The sequence below is a fragment of the Bombyx mandarina genome, chromosome 13, assembly GCF_030267445.1.
Source record: "Bombyx mandarina strain Sakado chromosome 13, ASM3026744v2".
Taxonomy (NCBI): domain Eukaryota; kingdom Metazoa; phylum Arthropoda; class Insecta; order Lepidoptera; family Bombycidae; genus Bombyx; species Bombyx mandarina.
In genome coordinates, this window is record NC_143220.1 from 11,038,936 (window position 1) to 11,061,634 (window position 22,699).

At 40.1% G+C, this 22,699-nt stretch overlaps 1 protein-coding gene and 3 non-coding genes across 4 annotated transcripts in view; all 4 read left to right on the plus strand.

Annotated features, from left to right (window-relative positions):
* Nucleotides 1-3,558: 3,558 nt before the first annotated feature.
* The window catches only part of LOC114241817 (nose resistant to fluoxetine protein 6), a 52,417-nt gene continuing 33,276 nt past the window's right edge, over nt 3,559-22,699 (plus strand). Inside the window, exon 1 of the mRNA XM_028172796.2 lies at nt 3,559-4,097. Within this exon, the coding sequence (XP_028028597.2) occupies nt 3,653-4,097 (445 nt within the window). The 5' untranslated portion in view covers nt 3,559-3,652. The remainder of the gene's footprint in view (nt 4,098-22,699) is intronic.
* On the plus strand, nt 7,403-7,521 carry LOC114241846 (5S ribosomal RNA). Its single transcript, XR_003624613.1, has one exon. It is a non-coding gene; the product is annotated as a 5S ribosomal RNA (ribosomal RNA).
* On the plus strand, nt 7,596-7,714 carry LOC114241847 (5S ribosomal RNA). Its single transcript, XR_003624614.2, has one exon. It is a non-coding gene; the product is annotated as a 5S ribosomal RNA (ribosomal RNA).
* LOC114241845 (5S ribosomal RNA) lies at nt 7,790-7,908 on the plus strand. Its single transcript, XR_003624612.2, has one exon. It is a non-coding gene; the product is annotated as a 5S ribosomal RNA (ribosomal RNA).

Consider the following 22,699-nt stretch of genomic DNA (forward strand, 5'->3'; position numbering starts at 1 on the left):
TTTTTCCTGACTGAGACACAGATATCTGCCCCGGACGATACGTCGTACCTCGGATACCCCGGCTACGCATTGGAGCACACCTTCCTGCGTAAAGCCGGGGTGTGCGTGTTTATCCGGGAGGATGTTTGCTGTCGTCGGCTTCGGGGCCTCGAGCAACGGGACCTGTCCCTCTTGTGGCTACGCGTGGACTATGGGGGCTGTACCAGAGTCTACGCTTGCCTGTACAGGTCTCACAGCAGTGATGCGGGGTCAGCTCTGTTTGAGCATGTACAAGAGGGGACTGACCGCGTGCTTGAGCAGTACCCATCTGCGGAGGTGGTGGTCCTTGGTGACTTTAACGCTCATCACCAGGAGTGGTTGGGGTCCAGAACCACTGACCTCCCGGGTCGGGCTGCCTACGGTTTCGCCTTGTCCTACGGCCTCTCACAACTGGTGACACAGCCCACCCGTGTCCCAGACATTGAGGGGCACGAGCCTTCTTTGTTGGACCTTCTGCTGACCACTCACCCAGCTGGATACAGTGTGGTGGTCGACGCTCCACTTGGATCGTCTGATCACTGCCTTATCCGTGCTTCCATACCACTCTCTCGTCCTAGTCGTCGAACGACGACCGGGTTTCGAAGAGTTTGGCGGTACAGGTCAGCAGACTGGGATGGAATGCGTGAATTTTACGCATCCTACCCATGGGGGCGGCTCTGCTTTTCCTCCGATGATCCTGACATCTGTGCGGACCGACTTAAAGACGTGGTGCTTCAGGGAATGGAATTATTTATTCCTTCTTCTGAGGTGCCCGTTGGGGGTCGCAGCAAACCCTGGTATAATAAAGCCAGTAGGGATGCTGCACGCCTCAAGCGGTCTGCATACGTGGCATTTAATGTTGCTAGGAGATGCCGGGATCCTGATATCTCGGAGAAAAGGCGGAAATTTAACGCCGCCTCTAGGTCCTATAAGAGGGCTATTGCCAAGGCGAAGTCGGAGCACGTTGCCAGAATTGGCGGGCGACTGAATAGCTATCCCTCTGGGAGCCGTGCTTTCTGGTCGCTAGCTAAGGCTGCAGAAGGTAACTTCTGCAGGTCTAGCCTTCCACCACTGCGTAAGTCCAATGACAGTCTGGCTCATAGTGCGAAGGAGAAGGCTGACCTTCTGGTCAAGCTCTTTGCCTCATACTCGACTTTGGATGACGGGGGAGCCACGCCGCCCAACATCTCCCGGTGTGACAGCTCCATGCCTGAGATTCGCATCACACAGCGTGCGGTCAGGCAGGAGCTTCGGCTTCTTGATGTCCATAAGTCGAGTGGGCCAGATTGCATCCCCGCAGTGGTTCTAAAAACATGCGCCCCTGAATTGACACCCGCGCTAACGCGTCTATATCGCCTCTCGTACAATACCAACAGGGTTCCGTCTTCATGGAAGACTGCTCATGTCCACCCTATCCCCAAGAAGGGTGACCGGTCGGACCCCTCGAATTACAGACCTATCGCGATAACTTCCTTGCTTTCCAAGGTGATGGAGCGAATCATAAACATCCAACTTCTTAAGTATCTTGAGGATCGCCAGCTGATCAGTGACCGGCAGTACGGTTTCCGTCATGGTCGCTCAGCTGGCGATCTTCTTGTATACCTCACACATAAATGGGCTGAAGCCTTGGAAAGCAAGGGCGAGGCTCTCGCTGTGAGCCTTGACATTGCGAAGGCCTTCGACAGGGTCTGGCATAGGGCACTTCTATCGAAGCTTCCATCATACGGGATCCCTGAGGGACTCTGCAAGTGGATCGCTAGCTTTTTGGATGGACGGAGCATCGCAGTTGTAATCGACGGCTGCTGCTCCGATACCATGACCATCAACGCTGGTGTTCCACAAGGTTCGGTGCTCTCCCCCACGCTTTTCATACTGCATATCAATGACATGCTATCTATTGATGGCATGCATTGCTATGCGGATGATAGCACGGGGGATGCGCGATATATCGGCCATCAGAGTCTCTCTCGAAGCGTTGTACACGAGAGGCGATTAAAACTTGTGTCTGAAGTGGAGAACTCTCTGGGGCGGGTCTCCAAGTGGGGTGAATTGAATTCAGTTCAGTTCAACCCATTGAAGACACAGGTTTGCGCGTTCACTGCGAAGAAGGACCCTTTTGTCATGGCGCCGGAATTTCAAGGAGTATCCCTGCAGCTTTCCGCGAGTATCGGGATTCTGGGGGTCGATATTTCGAGCGATGTCCAGTTTCGGAGTCATTTGGAAGGTAAAGCCAAATTGGCCTCTAAAATGTTGGGAGTTCTCAACAGAGCGAAGCGGTATTTCACGCCTGGACAGAGACTTGCGCTTTATAAAGCGCAGGTCCGACCTCGCGCGGAGTACTGCTCTCACCTCTGGGCCGGGGCTCCCAAATACCAGCTACTTCCATTTGACTCCATACAGAAACGGGCTGTTCGGATGGTCGATAGTCCTGCTCTCGCGGATCGCTTGGAACCTCTGGGTCTACGGAGGGACTTCGGTTCTCTCTATGTTTTATACCGCATGGTCCATGGGGAATGCTCTGAGGAATTATTTGAGATGATTCCCTCATCTCCTTTTTATCATCGCACCTCCCGCCATCGGAGCAGAGTTCATCCATATTATCTGGAACCGCTGCGTTCATCGACAGTGCGTTTCCAAAGATCTTTTTTGCCACGTACCATCCGGCTTTGGAATGAACTCCCCTCCACGGTGTTTTCCGAGCGCTATGACATGTCCTTCTTCAAACGAGGCTTGCGGAGAGTTCTTTATGGTAGGCAGCGGCTTGGCTCTGCCCCTGGCATTGCTGACGTCCATGAGCGACGGTGACCACTTACCATCAGGTGGGCCGTATGCTCGTCTGCCTACAAAGGCAATAAAAAAAAAAAAAAAAAAAAAATACGCTATCGAGAACGTTAAAAATTCGCACAAGTACACTGTTCATACATTTCTAAAAATATTGTTCAGCCCAAACAGGCGCCTTACAAGTCATTGCAGCAATATTTGAAAATAATACTTTAAGCCATTTCAGAAGGCTTTACGGTAGTTAATTATGATATGCTTGCATCCTAGAGGACATTCGAATTAAAATTGACTGTATTTTGTAATAAAGTTATACCCATCCCCCTGCTCGATCGATGGTCCTCAATGCTGAAGGTCGTGGCCTCTCTGAATAACTTTCTCGCGGACCACCTAGAATTATGTAAAAACAATGTCTAAAGTCGTGTTTGCCAGTAGTTGCAATGACACGATTTTGAAATTGAATGAAACAGAATTTTCACCGGTCACAAAGGCTTTTACACTAGTACTATCCTATTCTAAATTTATTTTATACTCTTTTATTTCATTCGTAATTTTTTCCATCAAAGGACTTTCATACTCGAAACCATTAGTCGTTTCGAAAAATTATTGTTTTTTTTATTATTTTTTATTAATGTCAAATCGTCGGGTCGCGTGACGTCATTGGATGCATAGAGTAGATTACCATTGTAAAAAAAAATTCGGGTGCTCAGTAAAATACGTAACAATGAACCGATTATAATATCGTAATGGACAAGAGCCTTTATTTGAATCGAGGCTGTATCGATCGACTGTTAAGGTTCCGGCTAGGCACCTCAGTCAGTTGGTCAATGCGCCGCGTGCGCACGCCTTCGCCGCGATGGATTTCATGACATTCACATTACTAATATTTTTAGTAGCGGTTGTTTCCACGCAAAATTTTAACATAACAAATACCGATGCCCTCGCTAGACTAACGCCGTTATTAGATTCTAATAGAACGGTAAATGAACAAGATTTAGCACTTTTGAATAGGACAGCTGATAAGCTCGGCTTAGATAGGGATTTAATCGCGAAATTCGTTGCGAATAGAACTGAACGAGCTTCGCAAAGGAATCCTGCTTATAACGAATACGAAGGGGACACAAAAGACACTCAAGTCAGGGTGATCGGGGAGTCTCCTGATTATGCGTCCTCAGTAGTTCTTGCGAGTGATCTGTTATCCTTAACCAGTGCTATAGCCTCTCTCAAAGATAATGTCTGCAGAGACCATGGATACAAGTTTCTGGATGGGCTACTTTTGAACAAAAGATGGGCGTTGAAGAGTAAGTACTTATTTTATGTCTAAACTTTTTAGAAGATATGCAATTTTTTTCCATGTAGTTACGATGAATCGAGAAGATTTTTTTTTTAAAGTAAAGTTGACATTATTTCTTTTTCAATTCAATAATTATATCAAAATTACGACTTGGCGCTATATTAGCTGTTCAATTTTAACAAGGACACATATGGAACATATTCTAGTCTGGTCTCTTTGAGTTATCGTCTGATGCCTAATTTTATTAGCATAAAACCGATAAAATAATTCTTGAAAAAACAATTATGATGGCTTTTTAAGCTAAATTGAATGTTTTCTTAATGAGCAAAGAAAATCTGATGCGCTGTGTATTATGGAATTCGTAAAGTAGCAGAATAGGCTGCAGCGTTTTCTAAGTATCAAGTCAGTACACTACCATTGCCAATTACCATTTTGGTGGTGGTAGCGGGTTCTGAGTCCGCAAGGGTGGGTGCCACCATCCCACCGATCTCTCCCGCGAAGTCGTAATGCGTTCCACTATGGTTAAGGTGAAATCTCTCTTCATGATGCTAACGCGACGTATATGAGGAATACTGGTGCGTTCTATCAAAAATTATGGTTTTTAGTGAGAAAGCGTCTCACGACTCTCACGTAATCTGGTCTTTTTTTTGTTGCTTAGATGGGTGGACGAGCTCACAGCCCACCTGGTGTTAAGTGATTACTAGAGCCCATAGACATCTACAACGTAAATGCGCTACCCACCTTGATATATGAGTTCTAAGTATAGTTACAACGGCTGCCTCACCCTTCAAACCGAAACGCATTACTGCTTCACGGCAGAAATAGGCAGGGTGGTGGTACCTAACCGTGCGGACTCACAAGAGGTCCTACCACCAGTAAAAGGTCTCCCTAATAAACCTGATGCTTGTAGTTTTTTAAGAGGTCTGCTCTATGGTACAATTTGATTTATTTTATAGCGTAGTGACCATCCACTTACGTCAAGTCTCCATGGAAATATCTTGAATTGGCAACTGCGTCATTTCAATGCAAACACTTTAATAATGAAGTTAACAAATATCTTTTATAGAAATACTTGAATCAAGTACTCTGTTGCTTGGTGTGTTTATGTTTTTTTTTTAAATGTAAAAACGGTTTCGGCTATTCACACACTACAGGCTACAGACTGCTTACTTTAGTCATTCACGTGTATAGGGCCAAATGCACTTCTTGTATTTACTGATCGCGTTAACGCTGTAGGATGAGAGATAAATTTGATTTTTGTGTCTATTTTCAGACGCAGAAGTGAAAGCTACATAATTCTAGCTTTCGCTCGTGAATAAATTTTTTGATAGTCACAATGAATATTTTTTTAAACTTCTATAAAATATCCTAAACGACCTTGTTGGTATTTAGGAGTTTAGTAAATTTAACTTTAACGATGAGAATTAACTTTTTAAATTTAACATAATATATATCAGAGATTGAACTAAAGCAAGATTCATTCATAATATTACCTAGAAGCGCCGCGTTTATCCGCATTGTGCTTCTAGTGGTGCTTTTTGCCAAACACCGTACGGCTTTGGAATGAACTATCCTCCACCGCGTTTTCTGAGCGGTGGAGGATATTTCCTCCGAGACGAGGTCTGCGAAGGGTACTCGGCGGTAAGCAGTACTTAGCTATTACCACACACCGAACGTTAATCTGTATACAAAGGTAATAAAAAGCAACTGTGCGTTTCGGTTGAAATGCGGTATATCAGTTAACCAATATTAATTGAGCCTTTGATCTTTATATCTCAAGACAGCTGCCGAAATTAACGTTGCGATTTTACGAACGCTCCGGTAACTACTTAAAATTAAAAGATTGCTTTGCTCGTATCAATAACTACTGGTGGTAGGACCTCTTGTGAGTCCGCGCGGGTAGGTACCACCACCCTGGCTATTTCTGCCGTGAAGCAGTAATGCGTTTCGGACTGAAGGGTGGGGCAGCCGCTGTAACTATAGTAATAATAATAATATAACACTTTATTTACACCATATGTACAAAGTAAGCATATAAAAACAAATAATAGTCGGTGACATAAATTGGCGGCCTTATCGCTGAAAGCGATCTCTTCCAGGCAACCTTGCAGGGAGAGGAATAAGCGAACTGGACGGTGCTATATCTTAATAAATTAACATAAAAATATATACTTATATACACATGTGAAAAATAAACACAATATAAGATAGACTTACATATAATTAAATACAAATAAATACTAAAAATATGCAAGTAAATACAAAATACAAATTAAGTAGCAACTATACTGAGATCTAAGAGCTTATATCTCTTAACACCAGGTGGGCTGTGAGCTCGTCCACCCATATAAGTAAAAAAAAAAACTAGTGTAAAAAATACAACGCGATTTTTCTTTTTCGCTCGGTACTAATTAAAAAATTACACTGTATTTTGTCGATTCAACAAAGTAAACAGGTTAAACGTGACCATTAAGTCAATAAGAATATACATCGAGAAAATGCTGATTTTCAAAAAAGCATCCACAAAAAAAATGCTATAGTATACCTACATATCTACATTATTCTCAATCACCGGTTTTTGATTTGTGTTCTAATCGTTGTTTGTATAAAATAGGTGATTCAAGTCACCCAAAGCCGGAAGATACGGCATTATTACATAAAAAGTAGGACCTCTTGTGAGTCCGCACGGGTAGGTACCACCGCCCCGCCTATTTCTGCCGTGAAGCAGTAATGCGTTTCGGCTTGAAGGGTGGGCCAGCCGTTGTAACTATACTGAGATTTTAGAACTCATATCTCAAGGTGGGTGGTGGCGTTTACGTTATAGATGTCTATGGGCTCCAGTAACCACTTAAAACCAGGTGGGCTGTGAGTTCGTCCACCCATCTCAGCAATAAAAAATCATGTAATAATGGCCGTTGGGCCCGAAAAACTCTTGAGTGGCGACCGCGTACCGGAAGACGTAGCGTGGGTAGGCCTCCCACAAGTTGGACCGATGACCTACTGAGGTTCGTGGGGGTCCGCTGGATGCCGGCAGCGCAGGACCGATCGTTGTGGCGAGGCTTGGGGGAGGCTTATGTCCAGCAGTGGATGTCTGTGGGCTGATACAACAGAAAAAAATAATGATATTAGCTAGTTATAAAATAATAAAACATTTGATTCCTACGTATAATTTGATCAACAAACATTTTAAACATCGGGCGTGGTCAGTACTTGGATGGATCACCACCTGGGAACACCACGTGATGTTGGCTTTTTGTTTTGGGATATCGTAACGACCAAGACTTCTTGTTGGTGAAATGAGAAAGCACACTCGCCAACGTCCATACCATGTTGAATACACCGGTTCTCGTCCGATCACCGAAGTCAAGTAACATCGGGCGTGGTCAGTACTTGGATGGGTGACCGCCTGGGAACACCACGTGATGTTGGCTTTTTGCTTTGTTTAGTTCTTTTGGGATATCGTAACGACACAGACTTCTTGTTGGTGCAATGCGAAAGCGCAATCGCCAACGTCCATACCATGTTGAATACACCGGTTCTCGTCCGATCACCGAAATCAAGCAACATCGGGCGTGGTCAGTACTTGGATGGGTGACCGCCTGGGAACACCACGTGATGTTGGCTTTTGGTTTTTGTTTATTTGTTTTGGGATATCGTAACGACCAAGACTTCTTGTTGTTAAAATGCGAAAGCACAGTCGCCAACGTCCATACCATGTTGAATACACCGGTTCTCGTCCGATCACCGATGTCAAGCAACATCGGGCGTGGTCAGTACTTGGATGGGTGACCGCCTGGGAACACCACGTGATCTTGGTTTTTTGTTTTGGTTTATTTGTTTTGGGATCTCGTAACGACCAAGACTTCTTGTTGGTGCAATGAGAGAGCACAGTCGCCAACGTCCATATCATGTTGAAAGCACCGGTTCTCATCCGAACACCGAAGTCAAGCAACATAATAACGTTATTTACGCTGTTAAAATCATGAAATCATTATTTTTTAATTCGTTGAAACAAAGATAATCAGTACCTTAACATTGTTAATTATTTTTCAAATTGTATTTTTTTAATTATTTGGGAAATAATTGGAGGTCGTGTGAAGGTTGAAGATTGTTTTCGATTAATTGTTGGTTATCAATTCAAATTACCGAATAGTTTATTTTGTTTTTGAGTGCTCGAATTTATATTGGTTGCTTATAAAATACTGGAATAGGCGAACATTATGCGAGCCTATGATATTTCTTTGTTAGATATTTTTAATTAGAACAAATCTCTGTTAACTAACTATGTGTTTGTGATCTTAAGGGATAGAGTTCTGTATTATTATGGAGAGATGAGAGGGTGCTGGGTTTCAAATTATCCACCATTTACTAAGTTTTCTAACAAAATACCTGGGCTGTGGTCAAGAATGACCTTTATGATGATCTATCATCGGTAATTGGTGTTTTTTTGCTCCCGTACCTAAGCTGATAGCCTTGAGAGGCTATTTCAGCGTAACCTAAAAAGTAGGTGAGCTCATGGGGTTCAAACCTGACGACGTTGCTAACACTAACCCTAGCAAGAGCAGTGCTTCGCAGAATATACCACCGCATCAGAAACGCGACCCACTCAAACCACTTGCATCTTATTACGAAGGGACAATTTACTTTGCTTACAAATCATTGGATAGAAAGATTGGCGTAACTACTGGTATATGGCCGTATATGTCAGTGTGCACCATTTTACGTATATCAGGCGTAAATCTGTCACGCGTTCCTGTCAAAGGGTGGAACAACTCCTATACTCGTACAATCGAGACTTCGAGAGAGGCTCAAAGTGGGTCGGCAGATTACACCATCCGTGTAGATATCTTCTATCTTTCAACCCGCAGACCTCCACTACTTGACATAGGCTGTCCGCAAGTCTCGCTACGACGTAACATCAATTAATTTTACCAGCCAATTAACAACAGGCGGACCGTTAGCACAAACTACATTACATACATTACTACATTCTAATAAATTACATTAGCAATCATAATTATACATGATGATGTTCATGATTAGATACACTTATAATTGGTAATAAAAAAAAGAATGTTTCTGGCAATGCCCTCGTGCATGTGCCGGTCGACCGCCAATACACGTTCAGAAATAATTATTCCAAGGTATTCCACTTTGTTTCCGATTATATAAGAATTAATAAAGCATTTAAACAAACATTTTTGAAATTAACATTGTGAAGAATGTCCGAAAATTCCTGACGATTATACTGCTTACGGTAGAGCCGTATGATTTTAATGCTAAGATGCCATGGCAAGATGTAGAAGGGGCGCCAGGTTTTGAGCTGATGGTGGTCGTGACACGGATAGGTACTACCGCCCTGCCCATTTCTGCCGCGATGCAGTTGCGTTTCGGTTTGAAGGGTATGGTAGCCGCTGTACTCTAAAAACTCTAACTTAGAACTAATATCTCGAGGTGAGTTTTATTTTTATTTCCCTGTAGGCAGACGAGCATACGACCCACCTGATGGTGAGTGGTTACCGTCGCCCATAAACTTTAGCAATGCCAGGTCGTATTATCACTGGTTTCTTTTTGGTTAAATAGGTGAACGACGAATTGACCATCCACTTAGTGTTAAGTAGTTACGGGAGCCCATAGACGAAACGCAAAACTGCTTCACGGCAGAAATAGGCGGGGTGGTGGTACCTACCCGTGCACACTTACAAGACGTCCTACCACCAGGACTCCGGAAACCACTAACACTACTTGGATGGTAGGTTCTGGCCTTACAAATATAGTTTATCTTCAAAATCCATACAGAAACTTTAATTTTATTTAAATGCGTAGACACATTTCGGTAGTTTGGTAGACATGTTTTGTTATCTACCATAAAGTGTTTTTTTTTTATGTTTGTGCTAAGCTACTACTGTAAATAGATACACAATATACATTTTGTAACGCCACTAAATAAGGATATATATACGTTTTGTAATGAGATATTTAGTATTCCATGCGTTCGTTGCGGACCTTCGCTTCTATCAGGAAATGTGAGAGACTCTGTAATGCCGTACGACGAAGTGTGTGACAAACAAAAAAAAACTAAGCGCTTTATTTAAAGTTTTTGTGCTGGTAGATTCATACCGATGTTAATGGAAATGGAAATGGAAAAATTACAGTTAAATAGATTTGCAGATTTGCGGTCTATATATGGAGGTGTTCATAGAAATCTTACTGCACAATGTGACTTGCACTATTAACCTTCAGATATAAGGTCGTTTTCTAAATGTAGCAATATTCTGTTTTACGAGTGATCTATTGAAAGCACGAAAGCTGTAAAACTCACCCTCCACACTTTTATCACAAAACAGTCATTCATCATCCCATTTTTACCAATGTCCCAACAGTTTTCATCCACAGTTCGTTTTCAGAGATCTTTTTTGTCATGTAATTTCTGACTATGTAATAGACTTCCGTACATTATACATATTGTACATATTTGAAGTCGTCGTGGCCTAACGGATAAGACGTCCGGTGCATTTGTGTGCACCGGTGTTCGAATCTCAGGCGGGTACCAATTTTTCTAATGAAATAAGTACTCCACAAATGTTCACGATTGATTTCCACGGTGAAGGAATAACATCGTGTAATAAAAATGAAACTCGCAAAATTATAATTTGCGTAATTACTGGTGGTAGGACCTCTTGTGAGTCCGCGCGGGTGGGTACCACCACCCTGCCTATTTCTGCCGTGAAGCAGTAATGCGTTTCGGTTTGAAGGGTGGGGCAGCCGTCGTAACTATACGTGAGACCTTAGAACTTATATCTCGAGGTGGGTGGCGCATTTACGTTGTGGATGTCTATGGTCTCCAGTAACCATTTAACACCAGTTGGGCTGTGAGCTCGTCCACCAATCTAAGCAATAAATAAATAAAACACAACTGTTTCATTGTTGTCTGCACTCACTAGGAAAGAAAAAGTAGAATTTCACATTTATTAATATGCGCCTCATGGTTCAGACTCTTATCTGTTTAAGCCAATCCAAAATAGGTAATTTTGATAATACAGCCAATTGTGAAAATTTAGCATTTTTTTATATATTTTTTTATTTTTTTTAATACGCTTTTATTAGCTTCAGACGAATGTATGTTTGTAATGGAATCTTTGAACGTGATTTTGACTCCCTTCAAAACGTCGGATTAACTCGAAATTTTGGTAGACTTATTAAAAAACTAAAAAGCGTGGGATGCTTTTCAGGATATTATCAATTTAACCCTTTCTACTCATATAATGATATGTTCATAAAATATTTATAACTACTGATACCGTGCACCCCACGCTTTTATTTACAACTAGCGACCCGCCCTCTCTTCGCTTCGGAAACTGTAATTTATTATTAATTTCTCCACTATTTAATGGATGTTATTATGCATATAAATCTTCCACTTCAATCACTGTATCTATTATAAAAAACCGCATCAAAATCCGTGGCGTAGTTTTAAAGATTTAAGCATACATAGGGACAGACAGATATAGGGACAGAAAAAGTGACTTTGTTTTATACTATGTAGTGATAAAGACATTTTTTCTTACACTATTTTTCATTAAAATTTATAAGATTTATTTTCTATTTTTTAGTCATTTTATTTCAATTGCTTCAATTTTTTTTTAAATATTAAATTGTCATCGGTCCTTAATAAGTATAGCAAATTTCGAGTTAATCCGACGTTTTGAAGGGGGTCAAAATCATGTTCAAATATTCCGTTACATACTAACATACTAACATACATACGTCTGAAGCTAATAAACGCGTATTAAATACATGTTACACAACACCGACAGAGGAATTTTAGTTCAATGGAATGCTGTATAAGTTCATTAGACATATAAAATAAGGCGCTGCAATAATTACGACATATCAGTGCAATAACCTGCAACTAGATCTCAGCTGCAATTCTGTATTTATTACATCACTCGGCGATATCCAAAAGTAGTTTATTGATAAATTTCATTTAGTTGAATGCAACTTAATGAAGTTCGGAAAATAGAAATACTAATTAATCAATCAATCTCTTGGTTTAATGGCGTTTCCTTATAGATTTCGCCAATGTCAAGTGTATATAATACTCTGCTTTATAAAGCGGGTCTCGTGAACTAACAAGGCACAGATTGTAACTAAGAATTTAGTAAGTAGCTAAGAATGTTTGATGACAGAAATACTAATTAAATGTGGCTTTTGAAGTCTGAGTTGCGACGGTAACTGTCATAAAACACAAGATAATTGACAGATGGCTGTATCTCCTCGGTAACGATTTCCTTCAGACACAGCCCACTGATTTTCTCGCCGGATCTTCTCAGTGGGTCGCGTTTCCGATCCGGTGGTAGATTCAGCGAAGCACGGCTCATGCTAGGGTTCGTGTTAGCAACGTCGTCAGGTTTGAGCCCCGTGAGCTCACCTACTAGTTAAGGTTACGTTGAAATAGCCTCTCAAGGCTCTCAGCTTAGGTAGGAAAAAAAAAGCTAACGACAATTTTAATCTTGCATGTTTAACAATGAACAACAAGAATGGGATCGTCGGTCTACCGAGCAATATCACCCGCTCGGGGGAAGATCTTCATTAAGCCTTCCAAAGACCTTGTTTTGTCTCTGATCTGTTTTCGGTGCCCGTAACACAGGAGAATCGTAGCTTGGAGCGGTTAAATTTGGGACTTCCCCTAATTTCGTTTCTTCGCATGCTGCTGATTTTAAGAAATTTCTAGAGCTCATTTAACTAAAATAAAAACGTTGTCACTTGAAACATAGATTCGATATAGTTAGTATTAACTTTTCAAACAAGAACCAATACCAGTTCACCAGCGAGATGGTAAACAGTCTTCATAATATCCAAATTTGTTCATTTTGAATCTATATACAAATTCTATTTTGATAGCGGATTTTATGCCATAATCAAAACGGTTGTTATATAACGCATATTTCAAGTAATCACGATTCAATTTTAAAATTAAACATTTATGGATTATGTAACCTTGATGTTTTATACGTCTTTTGATTCAAGAATTCCGAGCAACGAATTTGTCGTGGATTTCAATTTAATGCGGAGATTATTATGAGTATTTTTAAAACTTATGGGCCCGGATCTAGTTTAGGCAGAGATTTCTGTTGGTTATTGGTACTAGTCCGTGTTAATTTTTGTAATTTGCAAAGTTCTATTGGTCACATCTCCAAAAAAGAGGACTCGATGGAGAGACTGGACCGTGTGGAAGGCAAGAGAACACGCGGCCGATCACCAGCCTGCTGGACTGACCTAATAAAGGCAGCATCTGAGTCCACTATGGTCAACTATGGTCCAATGTACTCGAAACGCTTCGAGTACATTGGACCATTCGCATTCGAAACTCGCGCGGGGAAGCGCATTGCCAGGAAGGCACTCTTCGGGATCATGGGCGACCTAACGAATGCTTCTGCATGTTCATCGTCAGCGCAATCACGACCAAGACAAGAGTGTCCGACTAAGAAGAATAGCACTGTTGTAATATTTATAGTGTTTTAGCGTCTCAACTTCTAAATTCAATATTAAGAACGATTACTTTAAAGGAAATCTTAAGAATTCTTTGAAACTAATTTAAATTTTGCATCGTTAATTTTGAAAAGATAATGTCATAAATATCCCATTCGATATATTTTTAGTGATTTGATTTAAATAAATAAGTAAATACTTTTTTTTATGTTTTATTATATTATTGTTTTCAGTTTTTTATTTCCAACGCTTCGAATACTGTACAGTTTTCGTGGTCAACGGATGACCAAGGTGTTATTCATCGACATTAGAATAATGTGCTAGCTACCCATTTTTCTAAGAGAAATGTTCTTGACTTCAAACTTTTCTTTTGACACAGAATATAATATAATACATTTTCGTTTTCATAATTGTTAATAGGAAGATACGTAGAAGATGGTTCTGATCCAGAAACCCCAAATCGAAAAAGCCGGCCTGCCCATAATGTATGTTGTTTTCATGTCAAGAAATGTAAATTTATAAAATTATATATTTTCAAGGTTACATACATTTCATAGTCGGCTTTCTCAAGCGGGTAAGCTTCCCTAACCAAGGATATTATATTTCAGATGGGGATTAAAGTAGCCTTAAAATAAAACAAAAAAGTGGTTTTTATGCACGGCTATTATTATATTTTAATACTTTAAGGTATACTTAAAGTATATGACTGAATACTTTAAGGTATACTTAAAGTATTAAAATATTCTCTTAAAAAGACAAATGAACAAATAGACAGAATAAAAAAAAAATGGGCAGCATTTTAGTGCTATTTAGGTCACCAACCCCGTGTAGGCCTATAGTTTGAGTAAAATAACGATCTATATCAAGCTTTTGAGTATAATTGAATCATTTTTTCTAGGCGAAAACTTCTTTAGCATCATGGTAATTCGAAAGTTGATGAAACAAAAATACAAATAAAAATAATAATAATACAAAGAAATAAAATTAATATTTTTATAATAAGGAACTTCGTTCCTATCCGGTGTCCCACGACACCACACATCTTTTTATTTTTTCCTTTGTATCAAGCTGGTGGATACCGTCGCCCAACTCAACTGCGGGATACCACTGAGTCTTAGCTATAAGACCTAGAACACTTTAAATTACTTTGTGCATTGTTCATCTAATTACCGGAACTTATACAACTATTTATTAAGAATCACGCGACGGATTCATTCAGTAGTGACTAATCAAATAATCTACTTCTATTGTAGTAATCTTTGTTGAAAATACTACGTAATCCTTCTTAGGCAATATGCTGAGAACTATTGTGAAATTCGTCTTTAATAAAAAAAAATCCTATTATTTCATTGGAATTTGTTGTGTTTTTGTTTCTGTATCTCAGTTGTTTTGTGCAATGACGTTCAATGTTATTTCGTCAGAGCGTTTTATGATTCGTAATGTATGAAAACGCAATTATTTTTGTTATTTTAACATTTTTATTGTTACTACGTTTATGTGTTATGCAAATTTATACATTTTGTAGTTTTTTACTTATTGTTGATTACACGATTTTATTTCTTCATTGTGGAAGATATATTGAACATCTATTGAGTATTTGTTTCCTTAGAAATTTGGTTCAGAATGTCCGGTTATTGCAGATTGTCATTTTAGTGAGTTCGTCATAAGGAGTCCACAGTGGGTCGTGAGACAGCTAAACACATCGCATTTCTGGAGCGATTTCTCCTTGACATCTATATCTTAATACGTGAAGCAAAAACTTTGTATCCCTTTTTACGAAAATTGCGCGGACGGAGGAGTATGAAATTTTCCACACTTATAGAGAATATAGAGAAGAAGTGCACAATGCTAATATTTTTTAAAATAATGCATAAAAGATACATTAAATCAAAGAAAACACTACACACACTACATACCATGTATTTGACGCACACACGCATGCGTCTGTGGTCAAATTGAGAATAGATTAAATATTGTTTGTCTTTATTAATATTTTTTTATAGTGTAAAAGTTTGTGATTATAGAACTATAAAATACAATCCTAATAGTTTACAAACTTACAATTCCAATTATAGTCGAATTTTGACTACTGCGGGACCTCTAGTTTGGTTATTAAGACAAACCTACCTACTTTCAACTAAAAATACACTTTGATTAATGTCAATGTCATTTTATTAGAAGTAAGGTTTACTTGTATTTTAATTTAACAAGTGCACTTGTATATCATTAATGTTATTTAAAACACACACACACAGTACGTTTTTTTGTTTGAATTATACATGTTAGTAAATTTAAAATAGAGCAAAGATTTAATATTTATATTGTTACAAACTTAGTTCGCCGGATTATTTTACAACCGACCTGGTGGTGTTTGGCGAAAATTTAATCTTATATAATTGTATTGTCACATGCTTCATAAGACAAAAAAAAAATCATAATTACATCACAAGATAATTGTAGATATGAGCTCGCAACATGCCAATTATCATAAATTCATACATAAATTGAAATTGAGTTTTTTCGGAATTAAAATACTTATTAAACAACAGAACAGTGGAAATTTTATCTATTAGGCCATTAAGCCTAAGCTTTACTTCAATGTAAACAAATAAATTTAATATCTTCGAATTTTATTACAAGCATGCTTAAGTCAAAAACTCAATTTATTTATGCCACAGATCCCGATGAAGAGATCTTTTCAGTTGTAGCTTTAATTCTTAATACTCTAATATTCTGTAATTGAGAAATTCGAGTTTACGCCAGTAAGTCAACTTAATTTTTATTGCTTAGATGGGTGGACGAGCTCACGGCCCACCTGATGTTAAGTGGTTACCGGAACCATCTACAAAAAACGTAAATGCGCCACTCACCTTGAGATATAAGTTCTAAGATCTCAGCATAGTTACAAATTATTGAGCTCGTCCACCCATCTAAGCAATAATAAAAAAAAACTAAGGATTGATAATTATTCTTGGAAATATTAACATAGCTTAATTAGGTATCTATTTTAATTCCATTTAAAATCCTGAGACCGCTTGATGCTGCATACGGTCGCGCCAGGATCCGGTATAGGGAGCTTGCCGTGTATCCTAGCTGTGTAGGTGGTTCGGATCCTCTCCACGTGTCCTTTCGGGGACCACTGAAAGAGATCCAACAAGATGTCATGTAAGCGACTCGTTAAAGACCATCGCGAATTCAGTTAAGTTATTACGTTATCTATCAGTATATTTATACTTTTAAATGCCAAATAAAATTACTCTGACGCTACGATGGCAACCACTTAACACCAGGTCGGCTGTCAGCTCGTCCCACCTTGAGATATGAGTTCTAAGGTCTCAGTATAGTAACAGCGACTGCCCCGCCCTTTAATCCGGAACGCATTAGTGCTTCACGGCAGAAATAGGCAGGGCGGTGGTACCTACCCGCGCGGACGCACAAGAGGTCCTACCACCAGTAATTGCGCAAATTATAATTTTGCGGGTTTGATTTTTACTACACGATATTATTCCTTCACCGCAGAAGTTAATCGTAAATAAATAAATAAGTACGTATTTCATTACAAAAATTAGTACCCGCCAGCGGGATTCGAACACCGGTGCAACGCTCGATACGGATGCACCGGACGTCTTATCCTTTAGGCCACGACGACGTGTTTTATATGATAGCTATAGCTATATTCAACTGTTAAAATTGGTGATGGTTGAAGTGCCCAAAGCAACTGTAACATTCGTTTAAAGCTTAGAAACTTAGCGAAGAAAAAGAAGCTCTCGCTTTATATACGTGCATAAAAGTTTTTTAGACGATTTTGGACTTAGCATTGGAGGAAAATCAGGCACACCATAAAAGTAGATAGAGACCTTTGCTCACGAAAATAACGCATGATTCTTTAATTAAAGTCAAGTATACTTGAGATTCTAGATAGATACTTGAATCAGTATTTGAAGAAAGATTCTTAAGCCTCACAGCATACAAGCACACAAAAACATATTTACTGACGATCGATATAATTTTTTTTAAGTGAGATCGTTGAGTGAATGGATTTTTCCTATATTTAATCAATTGCGCATTAAATTTAAATGGAATATTTACATCATTTATAAAATAATGTATTCCATATAAAATACATGCTATAAAATCGTGCATAGAATTTTTATCTTTAGCTGTATTCACACTTGTATCCACAATGTCACATTTTAATTGGACATTTTTGTCAACGTACAAGAGCGTTAAGAGATTTTCATGTTTTGTGGTTTAAAGGAGACGCGTTCCTGTATCATTATAATATTTTTAGTCAGAATGATGGACGATCACGAATGATCTATGTTATTGGGCTGTGGCTTGGCTCTGCCCCTGGCATTGCTGACATCCATGAGCGACGGTAACCACTCACCATCAGGTGGACCGTATGCTGGTCTGCCTAGATGGGCAATAAAAAAAAGCATGTGTGCAATTCACACGTGGTAGAAGTGAAACCTTCCAAAATTAAAATACAATTATCCTAAACGTCTTAAGTATATTATGTAAAATTTTGTCATTAGTAAATAATTGTAAGGTAGCGCCCTCTGTGAATTGATATTTTAATTTCACGTATAATCCTAAATTAAAATTCACTACAAGAGCTTTCATACACACGTTAGTATTAAAAAATCTCACAGATGGCGCTGTATTAAATAGTATGTATATTTCTGTTTCATTCATCCTACACATTTTTGTATTTGTGTCTCTTACCTGTCGTTTTTTCCGTTGCATCCGGTTTGAAATCACAACGATTCTAAAGAAGTTTTCACTTCAAAAATGTTATCTCCACATCGGCAGTAATAGGAGCACATTGAAATTACATTCTAAGGTCATTGCTAAGGACTCTTTTTAAATCTCATTTCGCTAAGACATTTGTTTAAGCGCCCGAGAAAAGTTACAATGAGAAATTCTCTGCTTTAACTCATAAGACACCATTCAGACTATGTTCTTAAGACCACGGGTTCACGATTCTCACGTCACATTCCAAAACATTCTGATAACGCAGCCGAGACAATGAAGGTTGTACACGCTTTGTGAATGATTAATTATATGCACACACCAAATAGACTTGTTTCGTTTTGAAAAGTTTCATGCATATGAGTTGGTGTGTGACGATTTTTGTTTGAGTTACGTAAGTTGAAGTAAATTTAATGTTAAATTTATTGATTATCAAAGTAAATTTATGCAGCGCTTGTAAAAAGGGCCACGATACTAATAAACCAGGGTCGATATTTTTTAAAACAAAAAAAAAAAAATAGTGGGATGAAACACATTAGAAAAGGAGAGGAATATTATAAAAATGAAAGGAAAAATAATTTACGGGCGATCTGAGGTCGTTTTTATTACCTACAACTTTGCCATTTGACTTTTTTCCATAGGACTTTTAGTTTTGCCGGAAATCGAGAAAAACCGTTTTTTACCCTTAAAAACTCACCCCGACCTCAGATCGCCCGTTAATTATTTTTCCTTTCATTTTTATAATATTCTCCTCCTTTTGTAATGGGTTTCATCCTACTATTTTTTTTTCACTTTTTATTATTTTTAAAGGCTTCTTCTACCCTGGTCTATAAGGCCATATTAGTTAATTCAGCGAAGCGAGAAATCGTGAAACGAAAAGTCCAGATTTGCAAATGAGTTTTTTGTTCGTTTAGGTTGAGATAAATAGAATATTATTCTGATTTCAGTCTCCTTCTAACTTTCAGAGTTTGATTGATTTCTAGAGAAATATAATATAATATGCAACGTTTAATTACGAACTACTGGTGGTAGGGCCTCTTGTGAGTCCGCGCGGGTGGGTACCACCGCCCTGCCTATTACTGCCGTGAAGCAGTAATGCGATTCGGTTTGAAGGGTGGGGCAGCCGTTGTAACTATACTTGAGATCTTAGAACTAATATCTCAAGGCGGGTGGCGCATTTACGTTGTGGATGTCTATGGGTTCCAGTAACTACTTAACACCAGATGGACTGTAAGCTCGTCCACCCATCTAAGCAATAAAAAAAAAATTACGAGTAGATGTTTTTCGTATTTGCGTAAATCGGTCACTAGACACGCTACGTCTGATCTGGCATTTACCGATGCTCATGGAGATGACAATACAACATACGATGTTTCTACATTGAGTCACGAGTATGAAGTCAATAACAGCTATTCTACCTTTTAATCTTCAAAGGACGACGGCTTACCGTGCGCATCTATGGACGGGTATATTGATGTGTTTGGTAATTACGACAAAGGGAAGATCTTCCACCGAGCGGGTGACATTGCTCGGTAGACCGACGGTCCGAATGTTGTTATTCGGAACTTGTATATATGCGCTTTATCTTGAAAATGTCGTAAGCGAGATTCAGGCATCTGTCAATTATCTTGCGTTGTATGATGGCTACCCGCCACATCACTCCCCTCCGAGACCGGAGGTCGTGTCATTTTAGTTATCGTTGTCCGTGCTGAGATTAGCTTGCAAGTGCCAGTGCTGCTCGACGTTTGCGGTGAGTCGAAACTGAGCTTGAATGCTGCGTGATTGTCGCCAGTGCTGCTCGAAGTCTGCGGTGAGTCGAGACAGAGCTTGAATGCTGCGCGATGAGGCAGTGTAGGTGCGTGCCGTAGGGCCAGGAAGCGCGGTGAGTCGGCTGCGATGGTCCTGTTGAGGCTGCGATGCTGGCTTGCTGTGGGACGACTGTCGATGACTTGCTTTTATCTGCGAGAATGCGGGGATTGTGGTAGCCGAAGTTTTTTTTTGATGCGCTGATGATGAATCAGAAGGTTGCGTGTTCAAATCACGTCGGGGTCACCAGTTGTAGGGAGGCTTACGACGAAAGGAAAGATCTTCCACCGAGCGGATGATATTGCTCGGTAGACCGACGGTCCGAATGTTGTTGTTCGGAACTTGTATATATGCGCTTTATCTTGAAAATGTCGTAAGCGAGATTCAGGCATCTGTCAATTATCTTGCGTTGTATGATGGCTACCCGCCACATCACTCCCCTCCGAGACTGGAGGTCGTGTCATATTTAGTTATCGTTGTCCGTGCTGAGATTAGCTTGCAAGTGCCAGTGCTGCTCGAAGTTTGCGGTGAGTCGAAACTGAGCTTGAATGCTGCGTGATTGTCGCCAGTGCTGCTCGAAGTCTGCGGTGAGTCGAGACTGAGCTTGAATGCTGTGCGATGAGGCAGTGTAGGTGCGTGCCGTAGGGCCAGGAAGCGCGGTGAGTCGGCTGCGATGGTCCTGTTGAGGTTGCGATGCTGGCTTGCTGTGGGACGACTGTCGATGACTTGCTTTTATCTGCGAGCATGCGGGGATTGTGGTAGCTGAAGTTCTTGATGCGCTGATGATGAATCAGAAGGTTGCGTGTTCATATCACGTCGGGATCACCAGTTTGGGGAAGCTTAACGACAGAGGGAAGATCTTCCACCGAGCGGGTGATATTGCTCGGTAGACCGACGGTCCCGGATGTTGTTGTTCGGAACTTGTATATATGCGCTTTATCTTGAAAATGTCGTAAGCGAGATTCAGGCATCTGTCAATTATCTTGCGTTGTATGATGGCTACCCGCCACAATGTGCTTGGAATAGTCCGATAATCGTCTTAATAGTGCAAGTCAGTTCACTATTGATTTACCAGATTTGCTTTTTAATATTGCAACACATGTCATCAAACTAAAGTTCTAGTTTATAATCTAGAATCATTGTATACATCCAGAGATCTGCGTAACACGTATTTCTTTAAAGTTTTTAATCTTAAAAATTTTTGCGGTAGGAGGTAGCTTAGAAGGTAGGTAGCTAGTAAGGTAGCTTGGTCCATGAGTGACGGTAGACACACAAACATGTCCGACTTGAGATATGAGTTCTAAGGTCTAGTATAGTTAGAACGGTTGCCCCACCCTTCAAACTGGAATGTATTACTACTACGCGCCAGAAATGAGCAGGATGATGACAGTAGCCTACGTTTGAGTAGTTGTTTTTTTTTTATATGACCACAATTACTCGGATAAATGTAAATACGAGTTATTGATGAAATAAAACGTTTAGTTACACAATTAGGTCAATGTCGCAGTGCAAGCTGACGCGATTTGAATGCACGCTGCGATAGTTTCGATGGGGCTCGCCGACGCGGACGGAGCCATCCCGATTTGCTTAGGAATTCGCTCCGAGAACGAAGGCTGCACGAGGAATGACTGCTAATCGATGTGTTACTAATAACGATGCGAAATAGTCAAGATTTTGAAACGGTTGACGGTTAAAATTACTATACGGTGCTTACGATTATTTTGACAATGTCATTGATTAGGCCGTGATGTCAAACATCCTTTTTGTTTCTTTTTTTTTTTTTTTAATGTTAATTTAAACGTACCTTTTTAAGGAGTTTTATCCTGAATAGATTTCATGTATCTTTTTTGAATAATGGACTCTATTCGTTTGCCCATAAGCATCAAGGTTTTTTATACCCATGAATAATGTATTTATTTCGACAAGGATTAATATGATATTTAAAAACACTTTCATAAATAATGCTTTATTTTAAAACAAATTTGGTTAGCATAAAAAAAGGTTAAAGTGAGCCAACCTTAAAATATAGACATGCTGTCGCGGACTTTTTTTTCTTTTTAAGATATAAGGTTGGCTATTGAGTTATTGTACCAACATTCTCGCTCACGACTCGGTCGTGCGCGGACGTGCTTTCCGATCCGTGGCCCGCTTGCGAGCTGCGTCTCTGAACTCACAGTTGTGCTCGACAGTGTAGTGACCGTGAATACATCGTGCGTACAATTCAGTAGTGCGGACGTGCCGATCCGTTGGTCGCTTGCGATCTGCGTATCGAGGTCCATTTTTGTGCGCTAAAGTTTTGTAACCGCGAACCCACCCTTACCAACTGCCTTTTTCAAGGCAAAACCAATCGCTACGTTCAGCTTCCTGTGGCACTCACAGGCTAGCGATTTCCTAACCCTTCCCAAAAACAACAGTCTTTTTCAAGACTAGACCCCCGCTCGCTCTGCCTGCTGTAGCACTATACAGCCCGAGCGGGTTCCTTTCCTTTTCCCCGCCGATTACCGTTTTCACGGCATAGGCATTCCCCCCCCCTGCTCCTTGCTGTCCTGCAGCACA